Source organism: Agelaius tricolor, unplaced genomic scaffold, assembly GCF_023055355.1.
Source record: "Agelaius tricolor isolate 1412-34295 unplaced genomic scaffold, bAgeTri1.0.p SCAF_22, whole genome shotgun sequence".
Lineage (NCBI taxonomy): Eukaryota > Metazoa > Chordata > Aves > Passeriformes > Icteridae > Agelaius > Agelaius tricolor.
In genome coordinates this window covers 5,564,558-5,588,467 of record NW_027269282.1, presented here as the reverse complement: position 1 = coordinate 5,588,467, position 23,910 = coordinate 5,564,558, and the positions used below count along the sequence as shown (strand labels likewise).

Here is a 23,910-nt window from a genome sequence, read left to right as displayed (position 1 = left end):
CCATATTAGTTAAAGAGCCAGTCAGAATTAGGAAATTTTCATCCTTCCTATCACCAAGTTGACTAAACAATCTCTCACTGTATGGCCACACTTTCTCATTGATGACTTTTTTATTCTTCTGAGAGCTGCCCAGCAGGTTAGTGATGTGTGAACATTTCTTCTGCAGAGTTTTAACAGTCCAATACAACATATTATAAGCTAACAGGGATATAAATTCTTCCTCAGTTTTGGTATTGTCCCACAGCAGCACTAATTTATCTGTAACAAACTGAGTGATACCCCAAAGTCATAATTTATGGCCTTCTTTGTAAAACTACAATAATAACAGCAACGGCAACTACAAAACACCACCTTCCCTACCCCAACCAAGGTTTGCTCAAAATTAAAGAGTTCCTGGTCCAACATTAGGGCTGCAGATGAGCAAACCACTCACACAACTGTGACTTGCAGGTTCAGGTCCTGTGTTTTGAGGTAGAGCATCACTGACTGACTTGAACACAAATTGTGCTCAGCTGAGTTTTCCTTTTCCCAGTTGTTGGTCACTTGATCTCTTATTAGCCAGAAGTCCGACCTACTACTAAAAACTAGACTGAGAATGATCTAGTCTAAAAGATTAGCTAATTAGGACAAGATCCTGATATCACAGCAGTTTTATACTAGTTTGATCACTTCATTGTTTTCTTAAAGATAAAGCTCTTAGTGTGCAATCAGAATCATGCTGGAAAGCCAAATTAACTTTGCTTTTATTAAAAGTCAACAATTTCAATCAAATGTGGCAAGAAAAGTGCCAAGGGCCCAGAAATCGTACTCAGAAGGCACAAAGGAGCTTTTTTACCTGACAGAAGATGAGGTAAATCAATTTGCATTCCTCCATTTATTTTTAAACACTATCTCTGTCCAAAATACTGGTGTGTCTATGGGCAAGGGTGGGAGAAATGAGTTAAAATCATGTTTGTTTGACACAGTTACTTTTTCTTTAAGTGTTTGGTAAGTGCTACCAAAAAAGTTAAATCTCAGTCTTTTGTAATTTTGTCTTGCAAATGTTGCTTTCAGTCAGCATAGTATACAGTCTAGTTTTAGTCCAGATATGCAACTTTATGAGAATGATTTAATTTTGCTGTCTCTATTTGCAAAGCTCCAGGACATGTACACATGAAACTACTGTTTGAAAAGGCTGAGCTTCCAGGATTTGCCTATTAGAACAAAATCCAACTCTTCTATTTTTACATTCCTGTATCCCATCAAAAGGCTTGGCTTGATGAAAACTAGAAACTGTAATTTAATTCCGTACACACTTATTTATATTCTCTAATTCAAGAAAAGTTGAGCAGAAGTTTCTTTCCACAGCACAAGTCACCAGAAATCGCCTCACATGCACCAGCACATAAAATAACTCTGTCTACCCAGGAAAAAGGATTTGGGCTAAACATTAAGGAAAATTTGGAAATATCTGACTGAAGAGACAGGGAATGTTGATCAGTGAACAGGCCAAACAAATATCTGCTAGGATTAAAACAGGGTCAGTCAATCCTGCCTTAACACAAAGGGATGAACTTTTCTGAAATGATTTCCAAGGTGGTTCTATTTCCTATAAATATAAATATATGGATTAAAAGGAAGTGACCCAGTGGCAAGATATCATGCATACCTTGTGTTCAGAAAATGTTACATTCAGGAATTTATGGCTTAAACACTGAAATAAATGAATGTGCAAAATTCAACCTATATTGTTCTTTCACAGTTATAGTGTGAGTAGTGTCAAGAATATGACCCCTAATCAACTACTGGCCTTAAAGAGTTTAACTTAATTGATTTCTGAAAAGTTGTCTCCAATTATTTCAGCAATTCCCAATGCCAGCTTTTGCTAACAGTTTCTCTCCTTCACATAAACAACCATACCATATCCAAAACACATTCACTACCTTCACCATTCCTGAACATCACATCAGAGAGAACTCATCCTACTGGAACCTACTTGCAACTACTGCAGGAAAGCCCTGCACTGCTTATGCAGATGTAAGACATGGCTTCTCAAGGAAGCATGTTGTGGGATACCTGCTGTGGTGCAGAGAGGACAATGCTGGCTGTGAAATGCCTTTTGTTTCACTCATGACACTGTGAACATTTTTAGGCTCTAGCTGCTTAATGGTCGTCAACATTCCCAGTGCAGAAAACAACCACGAAGGGTTACACAACACTTAACCTATCATGATGCTTTACATTGTTGGTATATGCAGTCTAGGACTAGCCAGGATAATTATCCATTGGGATCCTGCTTTCCTGCAGAAACACAACTGTGTGTTAATGTTCTTTCCAGCTGTTCAGCTGGACATGAGTAGACAGAAGGGGAGCAAATGAGATAGCAATTCCAGATGATAGAAAAGAGAGAATGGAGGGGACAGAACAAAGACCATTGTACACTTCAAAAAGGAATTGAAAAAGAGAATTAGAAATGTGGTCTGAAGAATGCTGAGAACCCTGCTCATAATGGACATACTGTAGGCAGCCTGACGTGGATAAGGCTTTCCAACAATCTGAAAAATAAAACAATGCTACCATATAAATGCTCTTACCTCACTGACTGAGGGACATCCCCTTCTAAAGCTGCCTGGGCACAAGGAGATTAAAACACTGACTTATTTTATCCCATGCATTTAAGTTACTAGATGTGAAGATCAATCGTGATGTTCCTTTTTTCTTCCAGGTTTGAAGAAAACTTAACTCTGTATCACTTAGGTTGTTAGAGATGAAGGTTTGCAAAGGCTGCGGTGGCATTAAACTAATCCCAGCTACATGCCTGCAATGTTGAAATTGGTCCCTTTTTAAGGCATTCAGTGCCTGTGGCCTGGAACTCTCCATGTACACTGATGGCTGGTGTTTAAATAGCAGCTCAAAAGACTTCTGCATCCTCCATGGTGCATGAGCTGAACAGTATTTCTAACATTGAATAAAAGTAGGGCAAGATTTTTAAAAAGTATTGTGGAAACAGCAGAAACAACACTGTCTAAGAAAGATGAGTAAGGTTTAGAAAATGGTTTTCCATTGATTATTAAAAAAAACAAATGCATCTTACATGCATCAGATTACATCATACCTAAACTAAGGACAGGGAACCCATATTGTCCCATACTATTTTAAAATATTTGCTGTTCAGACCTAGAGGTACATTTCCTGCTTTTTTGGTTGGACTCCTAATGATGAAGAATGCTCACCCTTGGGAATTTTGCTGACGACACATTTATATTTTCCAGATGTTTTGTCCATCACTTCAACAAAGAAACAAGGTTTCTTTTCAAAGTCAGAGACAAAGCGAGGAGCAACTGGGTACTAATTAATGCCAAAGTTTAATCTGGAATAATAAGCAGTATGTTCTTCATCCAAGGACTAGATTGTGATTAACATCACCACAGAGCTTATCAGTTTCCTTCTGAAAAGATTCAACACCTTATCATTGATAAAGGTTAGCTGCATAACAAAACACAAATGTACAATAACATAAGAATCAAGTAACTATATTAAATGCTTAAAAGTCAGGAAAATTATAAAAAAAGTTATTATATTGACAGTAACAAGCACTAAAACACACTATGCATATTTTACTGCTTCCAGTTAACAACAGAAATATTAAGGACATGATTTGCAAGGAGCATAATAAAACCTTGCCCCAAGAGATGACCCAGAATCATTTTGCCACCTATTTCCCCCCCTTATTCAGTCTCCCTCAAGTTAAGGGACTTGCTCCTCTGGTTTAAGTTAACCATATGCTTAAATATGCTCCCAAATCAAGGTCTAAATTACTGAAGTAAACAGCTGCAGCTGTAAATATTCAACATGGAGCAGACATTTTGCTTGAAGATTTACCATCTCAATAATTTTTCAGTGTAGAAATACATCTTGAAGTAAAAATAGAAATATATGGACAAAACAGTTGCTGAAACAATTCCTACTCAAACTTCTTTTGGCTTGAGACCAAATATCCTGGAAAGAGGAACTCCTCTATTAGCATGAAAACAAAGCATATGTAGCTGTATGTTGAACCCTACTCTGGATTGGTGATACAAAGACCTGCCTTCAGAAAACTGCAGAGACTCAACAGTCATGGCCAAGTATGATTGAAACAGGCTTTAGCTCAGAAGAAAATCAGTTTTTTGTCATGGACTTTTGGGGATGGAAACAGAGATTGGTAGGGAAATAGGGGAAAAGGCAGTGGTAACACTCACTCTTTGTTTGGGTTTGTGTCCCCACAGGGGACTGTCCCTGCTGCTGTTCCTAACATATGGAAATGTGGGCTTTGTAGCCAAGCAAGGAGGCAGAACAGACATTCTTAACTTTGCACATCTCTTTGAGCCAGAGAAAGCAATAATGAAGTCCTGTGCATACACTGCTGAATGGCCACAGCCAGGTCAGTGGGTGGAGGCAGAGCACCCCATGCCCTGCTCCAAGAACTGCCCTACACAGAGTGTCCCCTCAGCCCAATGACCACAACATCACCACTGCTGAAGTTGTATGAGAATTGCTAGGAAAAACTGCAATCCAGGCCCAAACTCTGAAGGCCAATTCTGAAAATCACTTCTGCTTAGGACCAGAGGCAATGGACACAAGTTGGATACTGGGAAATTTCAGTGAGGTACCTGGAGGATTTGCTTACCTCAGCTGCTACTGGAACAGATTGCTCAGACAGACATTGGTATCTCCAGCCTTGCATGTGTTTGAAATGTGACTGGAGTCTGAGCAACCTACTCTAATGAGACTTGCTTTGAACAGGAGGTTGGATCAGATGACCTCTAGGGGTCCCTTCCAACCTAAATTGTCCTACAATTCTGTGAAATGTTGAAAAATAACTGCAAGGTCTAAAAAAGTAGAACAAACTTTGACTAGCAGTGATGCAAGAAGCAGGACTACCAGAATTTTCCTGGAAAGAGTGAAAAAGCTTCACCAGAACTCCCATTCCATTTCTGATTGCAATCATATTGGTCATGCAGCTGTTGGCAAGCCACATAACTTATTACCTGAGAGCTGAACTGAACCCTTACTGCCTCATTTCTATCAGACAGAGGTAGTGTCTCTGTTCTGTTGGGAATCAAATTTTAAAAGTCTCTTTTATAAATGCAGATGTGTTCATAAGCTTCTCAAAACATCGTTGACAACAATTCAGAACACTGAAATCTGAAGATTGAAAGAGTATTTTTAACACAAAAATTTCCTGGTGAACCAGACAGGATAAAAAGTTGTTCTGGAGTGTAGCAGCCATTCTTCTAAAATATTTTCCCGCAATTCGAAGGGGGTACACAGAACTTATCTGCTAATTGAAAAAAGATTCAAATCTACTGAAATTTTTATCTGGTTACTTTTAGGTTTGTTTGTTTCCCACTGGGCTGTGTGTGGCTTGGAGACCTTCCAAATTCTTTTCTTATAAGCTTTTCTAGGCTATTGGCTTAGGATATGGGCAAAACCCTGAAGATATTCCAGAACACATTCTTTTCTACTTCTTTCTAGCATACTGCACACTTCCCAGTTCACACTGGAGTACAGACCAAGAGATAGAGACCTGAGACAACCTATTCCAGTGCCTCACAGACAAGAATTGCACGCTTCATCTAAATCTGAAAATTAATTCCTACTCTAAGTTAATTTTCTGAACCCCCATGTCCCATCACCGCACTCACAATGAAGAATTTCGTCCTAATATCGAATTTAAAAATACTCTTTCAGTTTGAAGCCATTCCCCCTGATCCTAGTAATGCCATGCCATAAGAGGAATGTATTAGCTTAGTAGAACCTAAGTAGTTTCTACAGAAAAAAAAGATCATGGAGGTATAGGTTATTTGTATGTGAGAATACTTAAAAACACTTATTACAAAAATACTTTTACCCACATACTCAAAATATTGTGAGACAACAAATTCCAATACATAAGGCTGTGTACCTTACTGCTGGAGCAGCAAACTGGGATAGGAAGACCTGTCCCTATTATGCCACTGATTTCCTTAGTGAGCCATGGCCACCTACAAAACCTGTCTCTGCTTTTATTCCCCATCTCCAAAACATTTTATGCACAAACACATGGCCAGGGAATTTAGGTCATACAAAGGCAGTAATTTAGCCCTCTAGCTATCTAAATACATGATCTCTTAATATATTCAGCCAGATTCAAAAGAGATGCTGCTTTACCTTTCCAGACAGTAAAATTAGAAAGAGTTAGGCACTAATTTGAAGCACAGAGTTGTTAGCATGGCATATGACTTCAAGCATATCAGCAAATATATATTGTGGGAACAGCCACTACATTGAGCAATGTTCAATTTAACATTACCTTTTCTGTATAATATTGATGTGGAGATGGTCCTCCAGTGTTTTATTTTATTGGTTCCAGTAATTATGCAAAATATTGTGTGGTGTGTCCTGAAGTATGTAGAAATTAGGAAACAACTGCCAATCTGTGCTAATTATATTTCTTGCAGTTGTATTTATCTAATACATGCTGATTTCTTGGACTCTGTATTTCATGATTATTCTTGTAACTAAACAAATTGGGATAATGCTAGACCCCTCTACCCAACAGTCACAAGCAAATTAAATTCACTGTAGGTCTATCAATTACAAGGTTTTAAACAACATCAGGAGAATTGTCTACTGAAAGCTGCTTCTATGCTGGCATTGCTTTTGGCACATTCACCTAACCTGAGCTTAAATTCTAACCCGAATTTCTTCTAGATGGGTGACTCAGCTCAGCGTTTTTGTTGAAGAACAAGGAAATCCGGTGCTGTTCTGACACACAGAAACATGCCATCATGGTGTTCAACTACATAATCCCTTTGTCTGAAAAGAAGAGCCCAAGTCTATCTCAGAAAGATCATATTTTTCATTTGGCTTATGGAACACTTATAAACTAGGACTCCTAACTGTGATTCCCAAACAGAAAACAAAGTCAAAGGTTACAGCATATGTTTTTGTTTCAGCTTCTCCAAATTACTTGCAAATGTATTCAAACACAATATGAGGAGATACTTTATTTTATTGAAAATAACAGACTACAGGGTGCTCAAAAAAGGCTGGGGTACCTCAAGCATAAACATGGAAAGAATACATTGGTTTAGAAACCCATAAATCCTTATTTGAATCTGCCAACCTGAAAGCCAAGTAAAGCCCGAAAAAACTATTTTTCCTAAATGCTATGTCTGATTAAGCCATACTATTAAATGACAGCTGAACTTTAACATTAATATGATATTATTTAAATAACTGCATGAATTTTTTTGCACTAAAATGATGAATGATTTTTGGACAGCTCAATTGACATAAAGCAAGAAACCCCTTTAATGAGATTTGACAAAATGGAGACATATGCAGAATATTCGTTACAGCTCATGTCGCAGAGCCCTTCCGGGGGAGACTTGGGTTTGGTTGTGTCTTTTCTTTTCCTTCATTTTTTTATAGTTTATTTTGATTGTCTACAGCCACTGAACCATCCCTTTCAATTGCCACTTCCTTCCTCCATGGATTTTGAATTTAGCTTGTGTCATTTACATATTACTCTTAATCAGAGAATTTTATACGTTTCATTTTGGAGTTGGAATTGTAAGAAATCTGTGGAATGAAGGCATCAGGTTCAGTCACTCTAACCTTTGTCAATTTGGTATACAAGGAACCAACAAAGGTATTTTTCTGAGGAGACTTATGGAGAAATAAAGCTTGTTCTAAAGAACAGCTTATAGAATTCCAGTTTTCACGTTTCCTAAGCCAAGTGACAAATAAACAACTCTGCTAAAATTTTCTCCTCTTTTTTCCCTTTTTTTTTAAATAAGCGAAGTGCATTAAGCAAACACACAACAAAAAAGCCTGTGGCAAGGGTAATTTCAGACTGAACTCTTCAGAGGATGCACTAAACTCCTTTAAAACTGTGCTTTCTTAGCACCCAGCACCGCTTATTAGAGGGATGCTTTTCTTCTTTAGGAAACTGAATATGTACAGAAATACAGACATCACAGAGAAGCTCAGGTGCTGCTTCACTGGGTAAAGAACACATATCCAGAGGTGCCACTAATTCAAAAAAATCTGTCTGAGAATGCACCAATGCAAATTTAAGGGGAGAAATAATCAGTGGATAACTCCCTCTCTTCAATCCTACACAGAGTTTTAGGACATTTTCCTTTTCATATCACCTCATTTTGATCCCAGGGACAATTTTCATAGCATTGAAAGCGTGGAAAAAAACATGCTAAAACCACAAGGGTTGACGGTGTGTCTGCCCCATCTATTTAGGCAGAATTGATAATTTTAACCTTTTCTCTGCCCATAAATTTATGCTGTCCCAAAACATTTACCAACTTTCTCATTTTAACATTTCTCATTGAGGCAAAAAAACCCCTCAAAACACAGAAATCACTCAAGAATAGGAAAGACAGAAAATCATCATCAAAAGATCTTAATTTTAGAACACATCCAAACCCCCGCCATGTTTTAGAACATCCAAAACCCTCCAAATAAATACAAAGAAACAAAGATGAGAAATCATTACACAAGGGCTATCCTTCAGGTTCAGAAAACTCTTTACATAGGCATGACAAAGACTTCTATCATACAAAGACATTCTACACAGCAGCCTGGTTGAAAAAAAAAGTCAGGTACACCAGCAATATGCTGAGATTGAAGTAAAATTGAAAACAAAGGCATGGAGGGAGACAAGGAAAAAAAGAAAGAGCAGAAATGTCCCTACCTTGGCCTTACCTTCGCAACATTCCCGTCAAAATCCTGGAACTCTTCCCCAGGTTTGCATCTGCTTCTCTAAGCTGGGGAGAAAAGAGTCCCATTAAAGGTAAAAGGCACAGGCAGCCCAGTCTGCACAAAGGACAGGGGTTTCTACAGTCATCTGAGTCAGTCAGCTTCAGGGTTAGCACACAACAAGCTTGTAAAGCCACCAAAGCTCTGAAATTTAAAAATATCTTGTCTTGTTTTCACTTACATAAATATGAAACCCAGACAAGGGAAGTCATTGAGGCAAGAAAGGTGAGTCAGGATAAAGAGCAAAAGCTTTACAAATAAAGGGTTGCAGGTAGAAGCTCTATACATTGGAATCCATAAGTCCCACGTGTATGTGTATTGTTTGTGTACACTAGTGAAAGGATCAAGGGATGAAGAGACAGCCATGTTCCTGATGCTTTATGAAAAGAAAGACATGCCTTTCTTTCACTGTTTTTCAAAGACTTTAGTTTAAAGAAAGAAACAGAAATACCAAATATATCACTTTAGCAATTCTGTGTAAAATAAATATGTCTATACTGCCCCTTAAAATATAAAACTTGTACTGACCTCATAGCAGCCACCTGTGGCCTGGGTGCTCAAATGCTTTGTGAATAGTATATGCACATGTACAGAAGGAACAGCTGTACAGTAGATATGGTGAGATTTTTTTCATGTAAGGAACTCTCACTCACTGAAATGACCATTTTTGTAGTTTATTAGGACAAAGGAAATCTACAGTTTACAGCTATACCTAATTAGCTGTCTTGTTCTACAGCTCTCAAAATATTGCAAAATAGGTAAAAAAATGAAATAGAGTAGATGAAAACTTATGAAGCAAATGAACTTCATGTTTATTTCTATTGCTTTTTAAAAGGGATCAAAATGTCCCCTCTCTTTATCAGTGTCACACAAAAAGAAATCTAGAAATTAGAAGATAATAGGAAGAATGGAGTTACTTTCCTATCACCTCTTCTGCCACTGGCAGCTAGAAGAGAGACATCTTTTGACATTTTAGACATCTTGGAACCAGTGAGACATCAAAATCTACTGTAAAAAGATAATGTAATGAATATGACTATTTCAGTTATGAAAAAACAGAGACCACTATTTCTAACATGCCCCAAAACACAGCTGTGTGTATATACATAAAAAAATTCTTCTCCTTGTGAAAGCTGAATATTTACTTCTTCATAATCAAATGAGATTGAAAGGATTACCTGAGTCATTGACTTCTTACTGAAAAAACTTTGTTGTAGTAGACAAAATGCATCCTGTGTTTCAAATCCATCAAAACAGTAACACTGCCAAGGAGAGTGGCAGTCTTCCAATAACAAATCACCTTCACCATAACAAACCACTATTATATCTTGAATATTTGAACAGCAGCAATATTAAACCCAGTCTCTATTCTGGAGCACAACACTGTAAATATTTGCTGCCAGATTTAATGCTTATTACTGGAATCAGTAGGTGATGTGACAATCAGTGTCACATAACCTTTTTGCATAAATTTCCTCCTTATTCTTATAAAAGCTATTAAGAAAATACCAAGTAGAAGCTGGGACTGGATAACACCAATCAAGTCTTGCTCTTAGCAATATCATATTCAGTGGGAAGGCTTGCACTAACTCTCAGATCTCTGTAATTATGTGCTATGATGGAACAAAGATGAGTATTATATTCCAGGGAGGCCATTCCCTCATTTTTTCCTGATTCATCTAGACAATCCAAGCTCCAGAAAAGCAGTTTAGCCCGGTTTGACACAAGTAACAGCAGAAAAAACGTCACAATAATTTTTAAAAGGCTCATTAAAAAGCCAAGTTCTTATCTATGCTAGAAGGGAATCTGAAGTACAAATGTATGCTTTACATTGGTCTTTTATTATTCATAAAGATGCATTTAACACTTGGGGCTTCTCCTCCCTTTTCACAGAAAAGTAGCGCTCTCCTTTTTACCATTAAATGTTTGATCCTAACTTTCCTCTCTTGCTGCAGGATTCTACCTGACAGCTAGAATCAGTGCTGATAGTTAGGAAGGGGAAGCTGAATCTTAGGGGTTTGACAAACTCCTCTAAGCAAGACGACCTCATGTTTTTATGGTAATAAAAAACCCACAAAATAAGCAAAAGAAACATTAAAAAAGAAACAAACACGTACACACACAGTTGGAAGATCTCTAGCTACCTCCCAAGAGAATGCTAAGAAAACACCTTTTCTTCCTGCTCTGGCAGAGAAAAAAAAACCCACATGAAGAGTTTCAAACTGTAAGTTTGTTTTTATTTAAAACTGAATTATTTGATTGCAGTTCTTCCACCATTTCTTTACCAATACCAGCACACCACAGAAGTGTGGAATGGAACTGGTGGAATGTGAACCTCTTAAACTGCGTGTGTTTCACAGAACTGCTGTAGTGAAAACATTTTGAAACAGGCTTTGATATTAGCAATGGCAAATCTATATAGTTTTTAAAGATAATATTAAGAATAATAATGAGAAAACAGGAAGATGAACAAGATGCTGACATTGATATCTTGTCTGCCTTACACAAATTTTGAGGTTTTCCTAAAAGATGTTGCATCTTTTAATGTCTTGTATAATCCAGTTAACCTATTTGACTTGTAGCAGAGCTTTTATCCCTCCTCTTTCCCTTCAGAAGAAAATACGAATTTTACTCTACAGACAGGAAAATTCATATAAGTAAATTTTATCAAACCATTGAGACATTAACTTATTTACATTTTGCTTATAAAAAATGATCTTCCTAATTTTCTCAACATTGAACTGTTAAACCTGACCATCATACTCATGGTGGCTATTTCATTCCAGAAGACAAATTTATTCCCTGGTTGATAAAATAATAACTCCATGTATTTAATGTACACCTATCATGCATTGATAAAGCACCCTCTGGTCTGGTCTTTCAAAATCTCTAGAAAATGGAAAGCTAGCTAAATTATCTAACATCTCCCCTAAGTGTTCATCTGAGTGTACACAGACAGCTGGAACAGGTAGAACCGTGTGGCTCCACTGGAGAACTTTTCTGAATTCCCTGAAGAAAATATTTTAAGTATTTTTAAGTATTTAAGTGGCTCCTGATAAAACAATTTGGAATTTGAGATCTTCCATTATGACAAGAGGGTTTTTTGCTGCATTGTGGTGGAGTATGTATGTACTACACTTTCCTAGAATATCCTTCTTATTTTAAATCTTGCTCTTTGCCTCTTACAGGTTTTGCCTTCAAAGAAATTTGCTCCTCAGTTGGAAAGCAATGAAAAGGAAAAGTTATGCTATGAACCATGCATACATTGAGTGATCAGAACTACATCCCTGGGATATACAGGATCAGCAGAAAGGAATACATGGCATTTATCTCCATTGCCTAGGTTTTATTTGTCCAGCTAGAAACAGAAAAGCATTTCAGACTCAGCAGTCACTGGGGATATAAGAAGTGGAGGTGAAATATAACACCAAGTTGCCAGAACAAAACTTGGTCAATCCTCACAATTCTCAGTTACATTTAGTGATCTAGATATATGTAGTGTTTTAAAGTAGCAATGCCCAGCACTTCAGAAAGCATTGCAAAAAATTGGTCACTTGGGAAAGTATCTGAACAACAGGTCATGGACAGAAAGTCCGGGTTCTGTGAGCAGAAACCAGAGACAGAGAGGATGGGTTCCCACACAGAAGTTCAGAGAATTTGTACACATTGGATGGGATGGGCTCCTGAGCACCTCCATTAACTCTGCACAGTGGAGCTGATCCCCATGGAAGCCCCAGGAGCCAGAAGTGACACAGATATGTGGCCTTGGCTGCAGAGGCAGAGCAGCAGTACCTGCTCCTCACACAGACCTGCCCAAGAGGCTGTTATTTGCATCTGCAGCTACAAAGAGTAAGGTTGCTCAACTATTAGAAGCTCACTTATAATACTGAACTGTTTCATTGGAAGCCCAAGTAGTCATTGGAATGGACAGCATAACAAACCCTTCAAAGGACAGAACACTGACCTAACTGTGATGGTGACAGAAAATTTGCTCCCAGCAGCAGATTTGGTGACTACAGTGTGACTCCCCATCAGAGAGACTTGGCAGGATGGGGCCCATGTAAGACACTTTGTAAGTTCTCCACTGCAGATGGTGATTATATCTCATCTGGATTATTTTTGCATGCACAAAGAACTTGTCCAATGCAAATAAAATGCAGAATCAGCAATTACTTATTATCAAACTTACTCTTTCCCGAGCCCGCTGGATCTTCTCTCTGTCATGGCTGAGGTTTTCAAGCATCTCCTGTCCAATCTGCTCTGCATTAAAAAATGAAAATGTAAATCATGAAAAATACAGCTTGTGACTGCAAGGCCTTAAAATGCCAAGTTAGATTCTAACAAGAGCACTTAACACGTGGTAGCCTAATCACTCCTCCTAACCGCAAAGAGGAATACATCATTATTTTAAATTTTAAGTTTTTCAGACAACATAAAACTGAAGAAGCAAACCAAACCAGAAGCTGCCCCTCTGCAGTCTCTTGAGATTGTCTATACCCTGGAAATTGATGCTGACCTTTGATCTGTGAAACAAAGGCAAGAAGACTTTCAGACTTGCTCGAGATGCTGGTGCTCATACTTCCTATCTACTCCTTAAGCCCAAGGAAGTCAGTAAGCCTTTGCTAAAACACCAGCCATCCTTGCACATCTAAAGACACAGAAGTCATATTAGAAGAAAACCTCTCTCACTGCCTCTCAGCATTTACCATTGATGCTTAAATGAAAGCTTTTTCAGGCTCAGCCCAGTCACTGGTGTGTGCTTTGCTCCACCATGGACTGTTTCTGGCTGGCTTAGAGATAGGCTGTAATCTCCTGATGTTTTCAAGAGCAGACAGAGACATTAATTTATAGTCATCACCGTTTGTTTACACAGGGCTTGTTTGCTTCAGCAGCTTACGCTGAACCAAAGGTTGCAAAATTATAGTGGAGAGGCCTCAAGATATGGTACAAAGACAACACAAGATGCCAAAACTTTACTCTTCAAACAGCTTCAATCAAATGCTTCTCTAACCCTGAAATATTAGCAGCAAGTATAGAGGAGAGATTTTAATCTTCAAAGCTCTATAGAAATATTAAGAAACCCTTCCTGTATTTCCCCAAAGGAGAAAAATAAGTTAAAGCATTCCCATTTTACAGATGGGGAAGCAGGCAGAAGGAGCTGAAGCAGCTGTAGCTTTGCCTCAGGACACACAGCACGTGTGAGACAACCAGCAATTCTGTGCACATTCATTTAGGGTACTTAGCAGGCTTACCAGAGATATGAACCAAAACAGTACAACTACAAAAATATGGCTTTTTTTCCCCCTAAACAACAAAAAAAGTGCCTTGCTTTTGTTCTGGTGAGTCAGTGGGATCCTAAATGTCATTATTCAGGGAGCCTTCAGAAACGGATCATTAAAAATTCACCAATATGTTAGCAAACACGATTATGATTTTTTTTTAATAGATACAGTCCATTTTCAAGGAACAATCCAAAGTAGAATCACCTCAAACTTTAAAAGTTTGAGACAAGCAATGTTATTTTTAAATCCATTTAACACTAGGTACACAGTCTGCCAGATAAAGTCGGAGGAAATTCATTACATATATATTTCTCTATCAGTTGCCAAGTATAGTACAAGTAAGATAAATATTTCCTCTGACCACAAATTGACATCCTCATTATGCTATCTTGTCCCTCTTGGCTCGCTGCTCTTTACTTTTAGCTGTATATACAATGCCTCCCAAAGGTGAAATGTGGTAAGATACATGGGTTTGGAGTTAAAAAGGCTGCACAGTGCAGTGCAGTTACACAAATGGCAGCCTCAGAAAGTGATTCACAAGAGCCTTGCTTATGTTTGCATGTCAAAGGACTTACAGGATGGAACTATACTGAGCTTTTCCTCATTAAAGCACTCAAAATACTGTAATACACAAACAGAAATATGTGTTCAATATAATCCAGGGGAGAAAAAAAAACAACAAAGCAAGATCTCTTAAAAGAGAGGGGGAAAAAAACCAACAAATTACCAACCTAGTAGCATGAGGTGAAATGATAAAAAGTGTATTTAGTGCTAAAAATTACATGTATGTTTGCAGACATAAAGGAGTACGAGGTACAGATCTTCCTTCAAAGGAATAAGTATAAAATACATGGCTAAAATGGTTTTGTATCTCATGAACAAAGCTCAAAAATATCTTTGTAGGGAACAGTTTTATTTTTATTACACCAATTTTTAAGCAAGTTACTGTGGGTTTGTATATTTTTTTTCATCTTCTTCCTGTCAGTGGCAAGTTCAGACTCTTAGCTTTTTATAATGATTGAGTTTATTTTCCAACCATCAATGTGACAGCAGCATCAACTGTAAGTGAGGGTAAAACACCGTCACTTTGACGAATAGTGTATTTTCCTCTCATTGTCGATGACTGAAGACATCAATAAATAAGGAAGGAGAGCATGTCAGCCAGAATATCACAGAATGAATTGTTGATATGACACTTAGGGATTAAACCTTCAGCCATGAAGTTCAACCTAGCAGAGGGGTCTGAGAACTGAGATAGTTGCATTTCTTCCCAGCAGCCTCTATAGATAAATAATTGGACGGATCATCAATTTTACAGGAGTAGCTTTACTCTACACGCACTTTCGTTGATGATCTTTGGCCTTTTTTGGGCTAAAATAACAACATAAGTTGAACAAAGAGATATGACGGAGATAACATAATCTCACAGTAAGTTTGCAAACATAAATTGACACCTTTATCCTCTTCATATCCTCATTCTACTCAGAAAATTCACTGATGACAGTGAAACTTGATTTTTAGCTGGAAGGTCAAGACAGTCAAACAAAAATATTATTACAGAGAGAAAATAAAGACTTCTCAATGAAGACATGTCTCTTCACTTGGTTTGCAACTGAAAGCACCTGGGACTAGGAAAAATGTAGCATTAGCCCACAGTACAGCTAATTACAAGCTTGATATAATTGCTTTCTAACATTTTTCAGGTTTCCCCACAACTCTTTTCCTTCCAGTTAAAACATTCATCTATTTGGCAGATTCATGCTTTTAGTGCAATGGTGCTGCTTGGATCTTCCCAGCCTACTTATAATGCAAGTCATTGAAGAAGCTACTACAGTTATGTGAAAAGGTCAGGTTTGTAAGATATACTGTAGTGCAGATGCATGAATTAAGACCAATACACAAACCAAAGGGTGTTGCCTCTTGCCAGTAATGGTGTTAATTCCACAGAATCTTAACAATGTCAATTATTTGGGGATTATGCCAACCTTTCCCTTGTTTTGTAGGACAATGTTTAGTATGGCGCAGTCCCAAGTCCTACCAAAGACTGAGTGGTGCTGCCTCCTCAAACTGAAATTCCCAAAGAGATGCATAAAATTATGTTTTAAAATTACAGCTAAACTGTGTGAAGCAGAAGGGTGAATGCATTTACATCATTATTATCTGTGTACTGACAGAGGGCAGGAATATTCGATAGAGCAATTATCTCAGTCTTAAACAATGCTGTGATGGGCAGAAAAAAATATTTCTGAAAAAGTACATAATGTTAACAAGCATCATCCTTAAATGGTGAATGCTAAAATCCACAGCTCTAAATGTATTCTGCCCTAAAGGTTTTTTGAACAAAGTATGGGAAATCATCTTTAGTGCCAAGCACTTCAAAAATGCCATGTTGTGAGTCCAACACAAATGGTGCCTGGTTCTATGAGACTATGTTATGCAAGAAAAACATAACATTTCTTATCCTAAACCACTGACATTAATTAGAGGAATGAATATAACTTTCCTCACTTGAAGAAAAAACCAAACCCCCCCCAAACGTAAGAAATGCAAACCTAACTTCCCCCTTCATGTGTGCACAAATTGGCACATGGCTTTCAACAGTTATGCTGAGATAAACCCAAAAGACAATGATCACTTCTAGCAATGATTTGCACTCCTGAATAAGCCCTTTCTTTGGAATTTGCTTGTAACTTGTATGCAGTATTTATACATACAAATTGTAATTATTTAATATGTGGTCCACAGAGTTTGATTTCTAATACCTACACACACATCAAGAATGCAAAATAAGTTGTGCTTGACTGGTTTCTTTTACTTTTTTTGCCTCCAGCCATTTAAGAATTTATGTACTTTATCAGCTAAACTGATTCTGAAAGAGCTTTTTCTAATCACTCAAGTCAATAATACTTTTTTGCCCTAAGGATGACTAATATATTTACTCAAGAGACAGGAATGACACGGAATGAGCCTCTCCAGGCTTTAGGATAAACAAGCATGCATTTTTATTAATTTTGAAGACAGACTCCCTATTTTTCTTTTCATATGAAAAATAAAATAATCCAACATAGTTTATGGAGCACTTTTTCTCTCAAAGTGTACCCTGTGTGTTTGCATATATATGTGTGTACATATATATGTGTGTGTGTGTACATATAAAAGTGTCATAAGATGCAGCAGATATCTTGATATAATTTAAAATACGAAAAAAAAAAAGCTTAAAATGAAAAAAATCACAGAAAGAATGCCAGAAATATGATTTGCTCAATCTTATCATATATACAATGCATGCATCTGGGCTATGTAATTAGATGTTGGAAACAACAAATTAATTTACACTGGGAAAAGCAGAAGATCATGTTAAAAATCAAGATGGCTGTTCTACAGAATCATGAAATACACTACAAAAACCACTGTGTGTTGACCAGAGTAGGAGTGGGAATCGGTTCCAGGCTGAGATCCTCAGCCCTGCCCAGTGAGCAGTGCCATTTGGGGAGTGCAATTGTGTGTGGTCTTTGCACAGCGACATCACATGCTCTGAAGATGTAGCAAAAGCTTATACAAGAGTTTCAGAAACTATGCTGACAGAGGCTGGGGCTTTTTTTTTTTTTTTTTTTTCCTAAAGACACTCCATTTTGGACAGGTTAAAAGTTTTGATTTTAGGAGACTAGGATAAATCATCAACAGCAGCGTCTGGGAAAAAATACTAGAAAGTGTTAAAAGCTCACTGTTCAGAGGTGACAGCAAGCAGATTTACAAACTTGGAAAATATAGGTTACAGGAGTTGAAGAATTTGGCGTTGAGTCAAACACCTTATGCTTCTGACAGCAGAAAGTTAATAAAGAAAGTGATGACATATCTTGAAGTATAGGGACACAGGTAAAAGTCCAATAAATTCCCCAGTTCAGCTGACATATATTTACATTGAACAGCTGATGTAATTAGAAACAGAAGGATTTAGATCATTAAGGTTATTAAAAAACAAGTACAGGGTAATACAGATAAATGAAGGATAATGTAACAGCCATAAGCCAATGGGAAGACAATTTGTAGAGCATTAACAGAACAGTGAAACATGGGTTAGTGCTCAAATGCCTCAAGAATCTGCCATGAAGATGTTAATCTGCATGCTGCTAAGTGGTCAATTAACACAATAAAATAAAAATTAGCTAATTTTTATAGGGATTAGTTGGCTTCTTCAGCAAAAGCAAATGCCATAGGTGGAAAGAGCACTGACAATCCACAGCATTCACCAAGGACATCCAACACTTCCAGAGCTGTCAGAAGTTCAGTTGCAAGAGAGGATAAAAGAAGTTGCCCAGTCTTATTGTGGAGGCAAGTAACATCTAAAAATACCTCCCAAACTTCCAAAGTCCAACATGTCCACCAAAGTAAAAAATACAAACATTTCTCAAATGAAAAGGTCTCCCTATAAGCTATAATGGATGTCCATGAAATTATTTTTATTGGCCAAGAGCAAAAGGGGTTGGTTGAGACTGAGGTCAGAGAAGCCAGTGAGGAAAAACATCCAGAACACCTAATCAGAATTCAGTCTTTGTGTTTTGTTCCAAATAAAGAAGAAAAGATATTTGAGGAAGGTGCCACATGCCTTTAAGAACAAACCGGGAGCATTTCATAACCATCGCCTCCCATGGTCCAGGCCTGGTTTGTCCTTCCCCAGTTAAAAAAAAAAAAAAAAAAAAAAAAAAAAAGGCAGATGAATGAGAAGAAAATAGGATAAAGAAAGAAGAAAGATGACAGACCTAGTAACTTCACCTCCAGTTGCTTTTTCTGTTTCTAAAGTTTCATACCTTTTCTGAAATCCTAACTTACATCAATCTGCTGGTAAAAAACAACTCATTTCTCACTAACTGATGTATTTTTTTCTGTCTACTCCCATCACCAATCTAGCTGAGCTCCCTTACTAACATCCTCACAGCAACATTCACAGGAGGTGGCAGACTTTGATTCTGCTGAGCACTTGTCTACATTGCAGGCTGGCCATTGTTCTTGCCATGCCCCAGCCCAGCAGTGCTTGTCTGCTCCAAATTCCTCCCATCGCATCTTCCTCCCCTACCCTCTTCCTTCAAGTAAGTTCTAAGGCAAAAAAGAAATCTTTCCTCAGTGCATCAATAAGTAAACAACTTGCTACCCCCCTTTCAATCACTAATAATGTACCTAAAGTTGGGAGCCAACCCTCAGTGTCTTCTTTTGCTACTTTTTAAGTGCTCCCAGGATGGGAGAAGGCCCTGCTCAGTCTGAGCTTGGTGCAGGAATGGGTGATGCTTCATTGCAGTACTGCCAGTCTTGACCTTGTCTGAAAGTGGTTTAGCAGGGGAGAGTATTAAAAATCATGATTGCATTTAAATTAAGTTGCAGAAATACATCCTCTAAAACTTGAGCCACAAACTGACATTTAATTAAACTTGTGACTCCAAACAGCACTGACATGACACAATGGTGATCTTTGGTTCATCTAAGGCTGTATTCATAATCATTATTTAATCAGAAGTGTTCCACCATCTACTCAGTTTGCTATAAACTCAGAGCAGTACAAATAATTACTATGGACTCTGTATTACTGGTAATTTTAAAGACTTAAAATGCATAACTTAAACTCCTGCATGAGCAGCTTGAGGCTTGTAAAGTTGGCCCTATCGCTAAAGCTGATCCATTCTTAAAGCAGTAAGTGCACTTCAAGACACAGAGCTAAGCACAAAATAGATGAGACAGGCTATTAGCCGACCAGCAAACAGAAAAAAAAAATTACATTATGTTTTTAGAAGACGAGAAAATGTTTTGAAATTCATGAAGAATATTCATTGAAGAATATGTTTTAAAATTGAAGAGTAGAATGAGATTTTGTTTCAATCTTGTTTAACTACATAACCACTACGTACCACAGTATATGACATTTAGGTAGCGCAATGATGAAGAATAAAAACTGCTAGTTAAATCTGTAAGCACTGGAAGAACTTACTAATTTTTCAGATTGATTCTTTATGATCCATTTATGTAGCTTAAACTTATCAATAGTAACAAGAGTGTTTTGCAGTATCTCCTCTGGACATCAGTAGACCTATGAGAAGAGTATATCCTTCAACTGTTTCAATCTGAGAAAATGCTTCTTGAAGCTAAGAGCAAAGTTATCATCAGAAAGTAAAGCCAGAACCAAACAAAATTACATTTGGTCTTGTTCAGGTTTCTCCCAACATCCCGATTTACCAGATTTATCTTGGATCTACAGGTCAATTAGAAAGTCAGGAAAGCTGCCAACATGAACAAGAAGTCTATGCCTGTTTGATCTCTAATACTTCCATGAAGCTAAAGAGTGTTTTAACCTTTCTTGCACTGTTCAGAAATTCATTTCAAATGTGAATGGAACTATCTCCCGCTGTATTCACATTCATATTTAAACAACGAAAACCAGAAATACAATAGCACCCAGACATTAGAAAAATAAAACAAACCTAGAAGCTGATTAATAAATAATGCTTAAACACATTGACCAAAAAGTGCAGCAGTCTGTGCATAAATAAAGCATTCGGTAAACAGTGTGTGTACATAAAAATATAACTGTATAAACTTTCTTAAACATGGAAAAGCCCACGAAGCAGGTGAACAGCTCAGCAACCTCGGAGCTGGCTTCAGTGCAACTCACTCTTTGAATACGAATTAGCAGTGGGTAATAGCAGCATATTTATGAGGCCTTTTGCCTGGTCCTTCTCTCCAGTGAATGCTGTATTATTCATTGCGTGTGCCCTGACCCCAGTGCGCTCCTGTTCTGACAAATCATACTTGATTAAGACAAATCTTTATTAGTTAGCTAGTCAACTTCCCCATTTATCATTTGCAAATCCCATTCTCTTTTTCAGGTACAGTAAAAAAAGTAACTGAAACCAAAACCATTTTTTCTCCGTGTAAAATGAAATGCTTGTTACAGCCAGTAAGTGCAAACTGAAGCCTAGGAGTCAGTAACAGATGATAAAATAAAGCTTTAACAGGCATAAATTACAAATGGGGAAAATCTCTAACACAACAGTGTTCCTTGGACAGCCTAAAGAAACATTAATTAGCTCATCCTTTCAATGTTTCCCATTTTTTGCACAAACTGAATCGCGCAAAATCTAAATGCCATAAAAAGAAATGCATTGCAAAGTTGAAGGATGGAAGTACTAAAGTATAAAAAAAAATAATAAATAGAATGCTGAGGAAAGTTATTGTTCAAAGTTTCTACCAATACTAAAACAAAGCTTTTAAAAGGAAGAAAAATGAGTACCAAATTACTACTGAAGATTCATTTTCCCTTGTAAATGCAGTATCTCTCCAAAGAGGTGGCAATTTGGAGAGGAAAAACCCTTTTCAAGACATTGTTAGAATATTTATTGGGCAATTTACAACCAGAGAACCATGTGATGTGCAGTGCACAACAGTTTTGTCATGATGGTGGTTTTGCTTGCAGAGAAGAATGTTTCTTCTATCAGGACTCTGGAGATCTGAAGCAGCTCCTTGGAGATGGAGGGACAAGGGACAGAGGGAAGGGACAGTCTGTAGCTTATTGGGCTGGCTGCTGTCCAAGTTCCAGCTCTACCCCAGAATTTTATTCTCTGGAAGGATCTCTAGCAAATGTTCACTCGGCTGTATTTTCGTTTGGTGATGAACTTAAGTAGATTGTGCATTTTATTACATTTTGAATCTTGGTTTTCTACATTGTGATATTTATACCCATCGATTAGAATCTGTGTTCATTTGAAATATACAGCAATTTAAAAACCTGCACCTAAAGGACAAAACATCAAGATAAACATCTTGGTGCTCCTTACCCAGCACACTTCTTACAGTCTTCCTCCACTTACAGCTTCCCATCTCAAGCCATTTTTCCTTTGTTTTTTTGTTTTTTCTTTTTCTTTTTTTTTTCCCTGCAGGACCAATGCAGCTATGGATTCTGCTTTTTCACACACATGAGCTAAGTGCTAGTTATTTCCATCTGCAATGTTGCCTTTGATTACACACAGAGTAATGCTGAGAAAACCACTGCCTCACTAAACCCACAGCAAGGTTCAGAGGGGACAATGAAAAATACTTGATGGCCTTGCAAATCAGTGTTATCAGAGGGAAAGAATCCAGACTAATTTTAAAATCCTGGTTGAATTTGCAGGGCTATGTGTATATATATGCATATATATATACATATAAATAAAATTAAAACATCTCTGTCCTTGTAAAACAAAGATAATTCTTCTGGAAATTGCTGAGATGGAAAAATAGACTATCCCATAATAGAATTTTTACAGCACTCAGAGCAGACTGATATTTCAAGATCAAGTTAAGCTCTTCAGATGGTGTTTCAGAGGTTGACTTATGTGGGATCTTTATTGCATATAGACACAATTTGTTTCTAAGGCATCCCTGCTAGGAGAAAGCTGTTGAAAAACCTGATTTTTCAGTAAGTGCCTAAGATGACAAGTGTGATTTCTTCTGATGGAGCAACCCAGCAGCACTTACCAACAGTTTTGGCACCTGTACATTAGACTACCACTACATGACTTGATTTAGGGCAGACCTGAAGATTTCTAAACACAAACTGCTCCAGAACAGAGCAGTTTACGGCATGGGGCAGCAGCTTCTGCTTGGATGCTCCCAAAGCAGCAGCCTGGGGTGCTCCAAGTGCCATCCTAGCTACTGGAAATGGTCTTTGGGTCTCCAAGGACTTGGGCCAGGATGACCAGGGAGGCTGTTTGCTCCTGAGTGCTCCCTGGGCTGCAGCTGGCACAGACACGGGCACTGGAGGTGCCTTGCAGCAGCGCTGGCAGCTGAACAGTCCCTGTGGGGATGTCCCAGGCTTGGGTGACATCTCCCTCTGCCCTGGTCTGCCACACTTGTCAGCATGCAGGACATGCTGCCAAAGGCACAGGTGGTTTGCTGTGGGACATCATTAACAAATTTGTGGGACTTGTTGGCAGGTCACTGTTAGAGTTTATTTGTGTGGATGGTCTGTATGCTGCAGACAGAATGGATTTAGTATGTTTTTCTTTCCTGTACCTTAATTTTTGATTTCTAGAAGATAAACATGAGTAAAACATTATGTCTAGCAGCCCTTAGCCCATACAGTAAAGAGAGAAATATCTGGATTTTCTATCATGCTCAAAGATCAAGAACACAGGGAGGCAAGGTCAGATTTGAGAGAGGGCCCTGGACTACTGGGTTCTGTATTTGAAATGAAGTCATGCCACCTATGGGCAGGTACCATCCAGCCCAACATCCTCACTGACATTACCAACCTGAGCCCATGGCCATTTTCACATTTTGCTGTTTTGGATGCCAGTAAAAAAAAAAAAATAAAAAATTGATCTTTCTGAAATTTCTTCAAGCAATCTTTAATGTTGCAAGATAGGATTTGAGAGAACAGAACTGAGTGTCTCAGGCACTACTGTACCCCTGGTAAAATCTTGTGCCTGCTTCCCTGGCTCAAAAATGGGTGTGAAGGAATCCACATTAGTCAAACAGTGTGTAACATTAAAAGAATAATTTTCCTATGGAAGGCATTTAAATACTGCACTTAGCTTCTTATATATTCATTTTCATTACAACTACTAGTTTGAATATAATTTTAATTGAAAAAACCCTCAAGATTAGAAATTATTTTTAAAATGAAATCTGAAGTGGCCCAGTCTCCTCAACCACAGAACATTCTATTTAATCTAAAAGGGGTTTTTACACTATTCGAACCCCAAAATATAATTATCCCATGATCTATTTAATTGTTAAATTATTGCAGTATGACAATTTAATGCAAACACCCAGTTTACAAACATAACTTTGCTGGAAATTCTCAAGAAGTGTTAAACCG

General features: G+C 37.8%; 1 protein-coding gene across 4 annotated transcripts in view; it reads right to left on the bottom strand.

Moving 5' to 3' along the window:
- VTI1A (vesicle transport through interaction with t-SNAREs 1A) overlaps positions 1 to 23,910 on the bottom strand; it is a 266,020-nt gene that overhangs the window by 98,539 nt on the left and 143,571 nt on the right. For 2 of the 4 annotated variants that reach the window (XM_071446308.1, XM_071446309.1), the window contains 2 exons: positions 12,971 to 13,041; positions 8,717 to 8,789 (listed from right to left, as the gene is read on the bottom strand). In XM_071446308.1, the coding sequence (XP_071302409.1) occupies positions 8,724 to 8,789; positions 12,971 to 13,041 (137 nt within the window). In that variant the 3' untranslated portion in view covers positions 8,717 to 8,723. The remainder of the gene's footprint in view (positions 1 to 8,716; positions 8,790 to 12,970; positions 13,042 to 23,910) is intronic. The other 2 variants (XM_071446306.1, XM_071446307.1) reach the window with 1 other exon arrangement.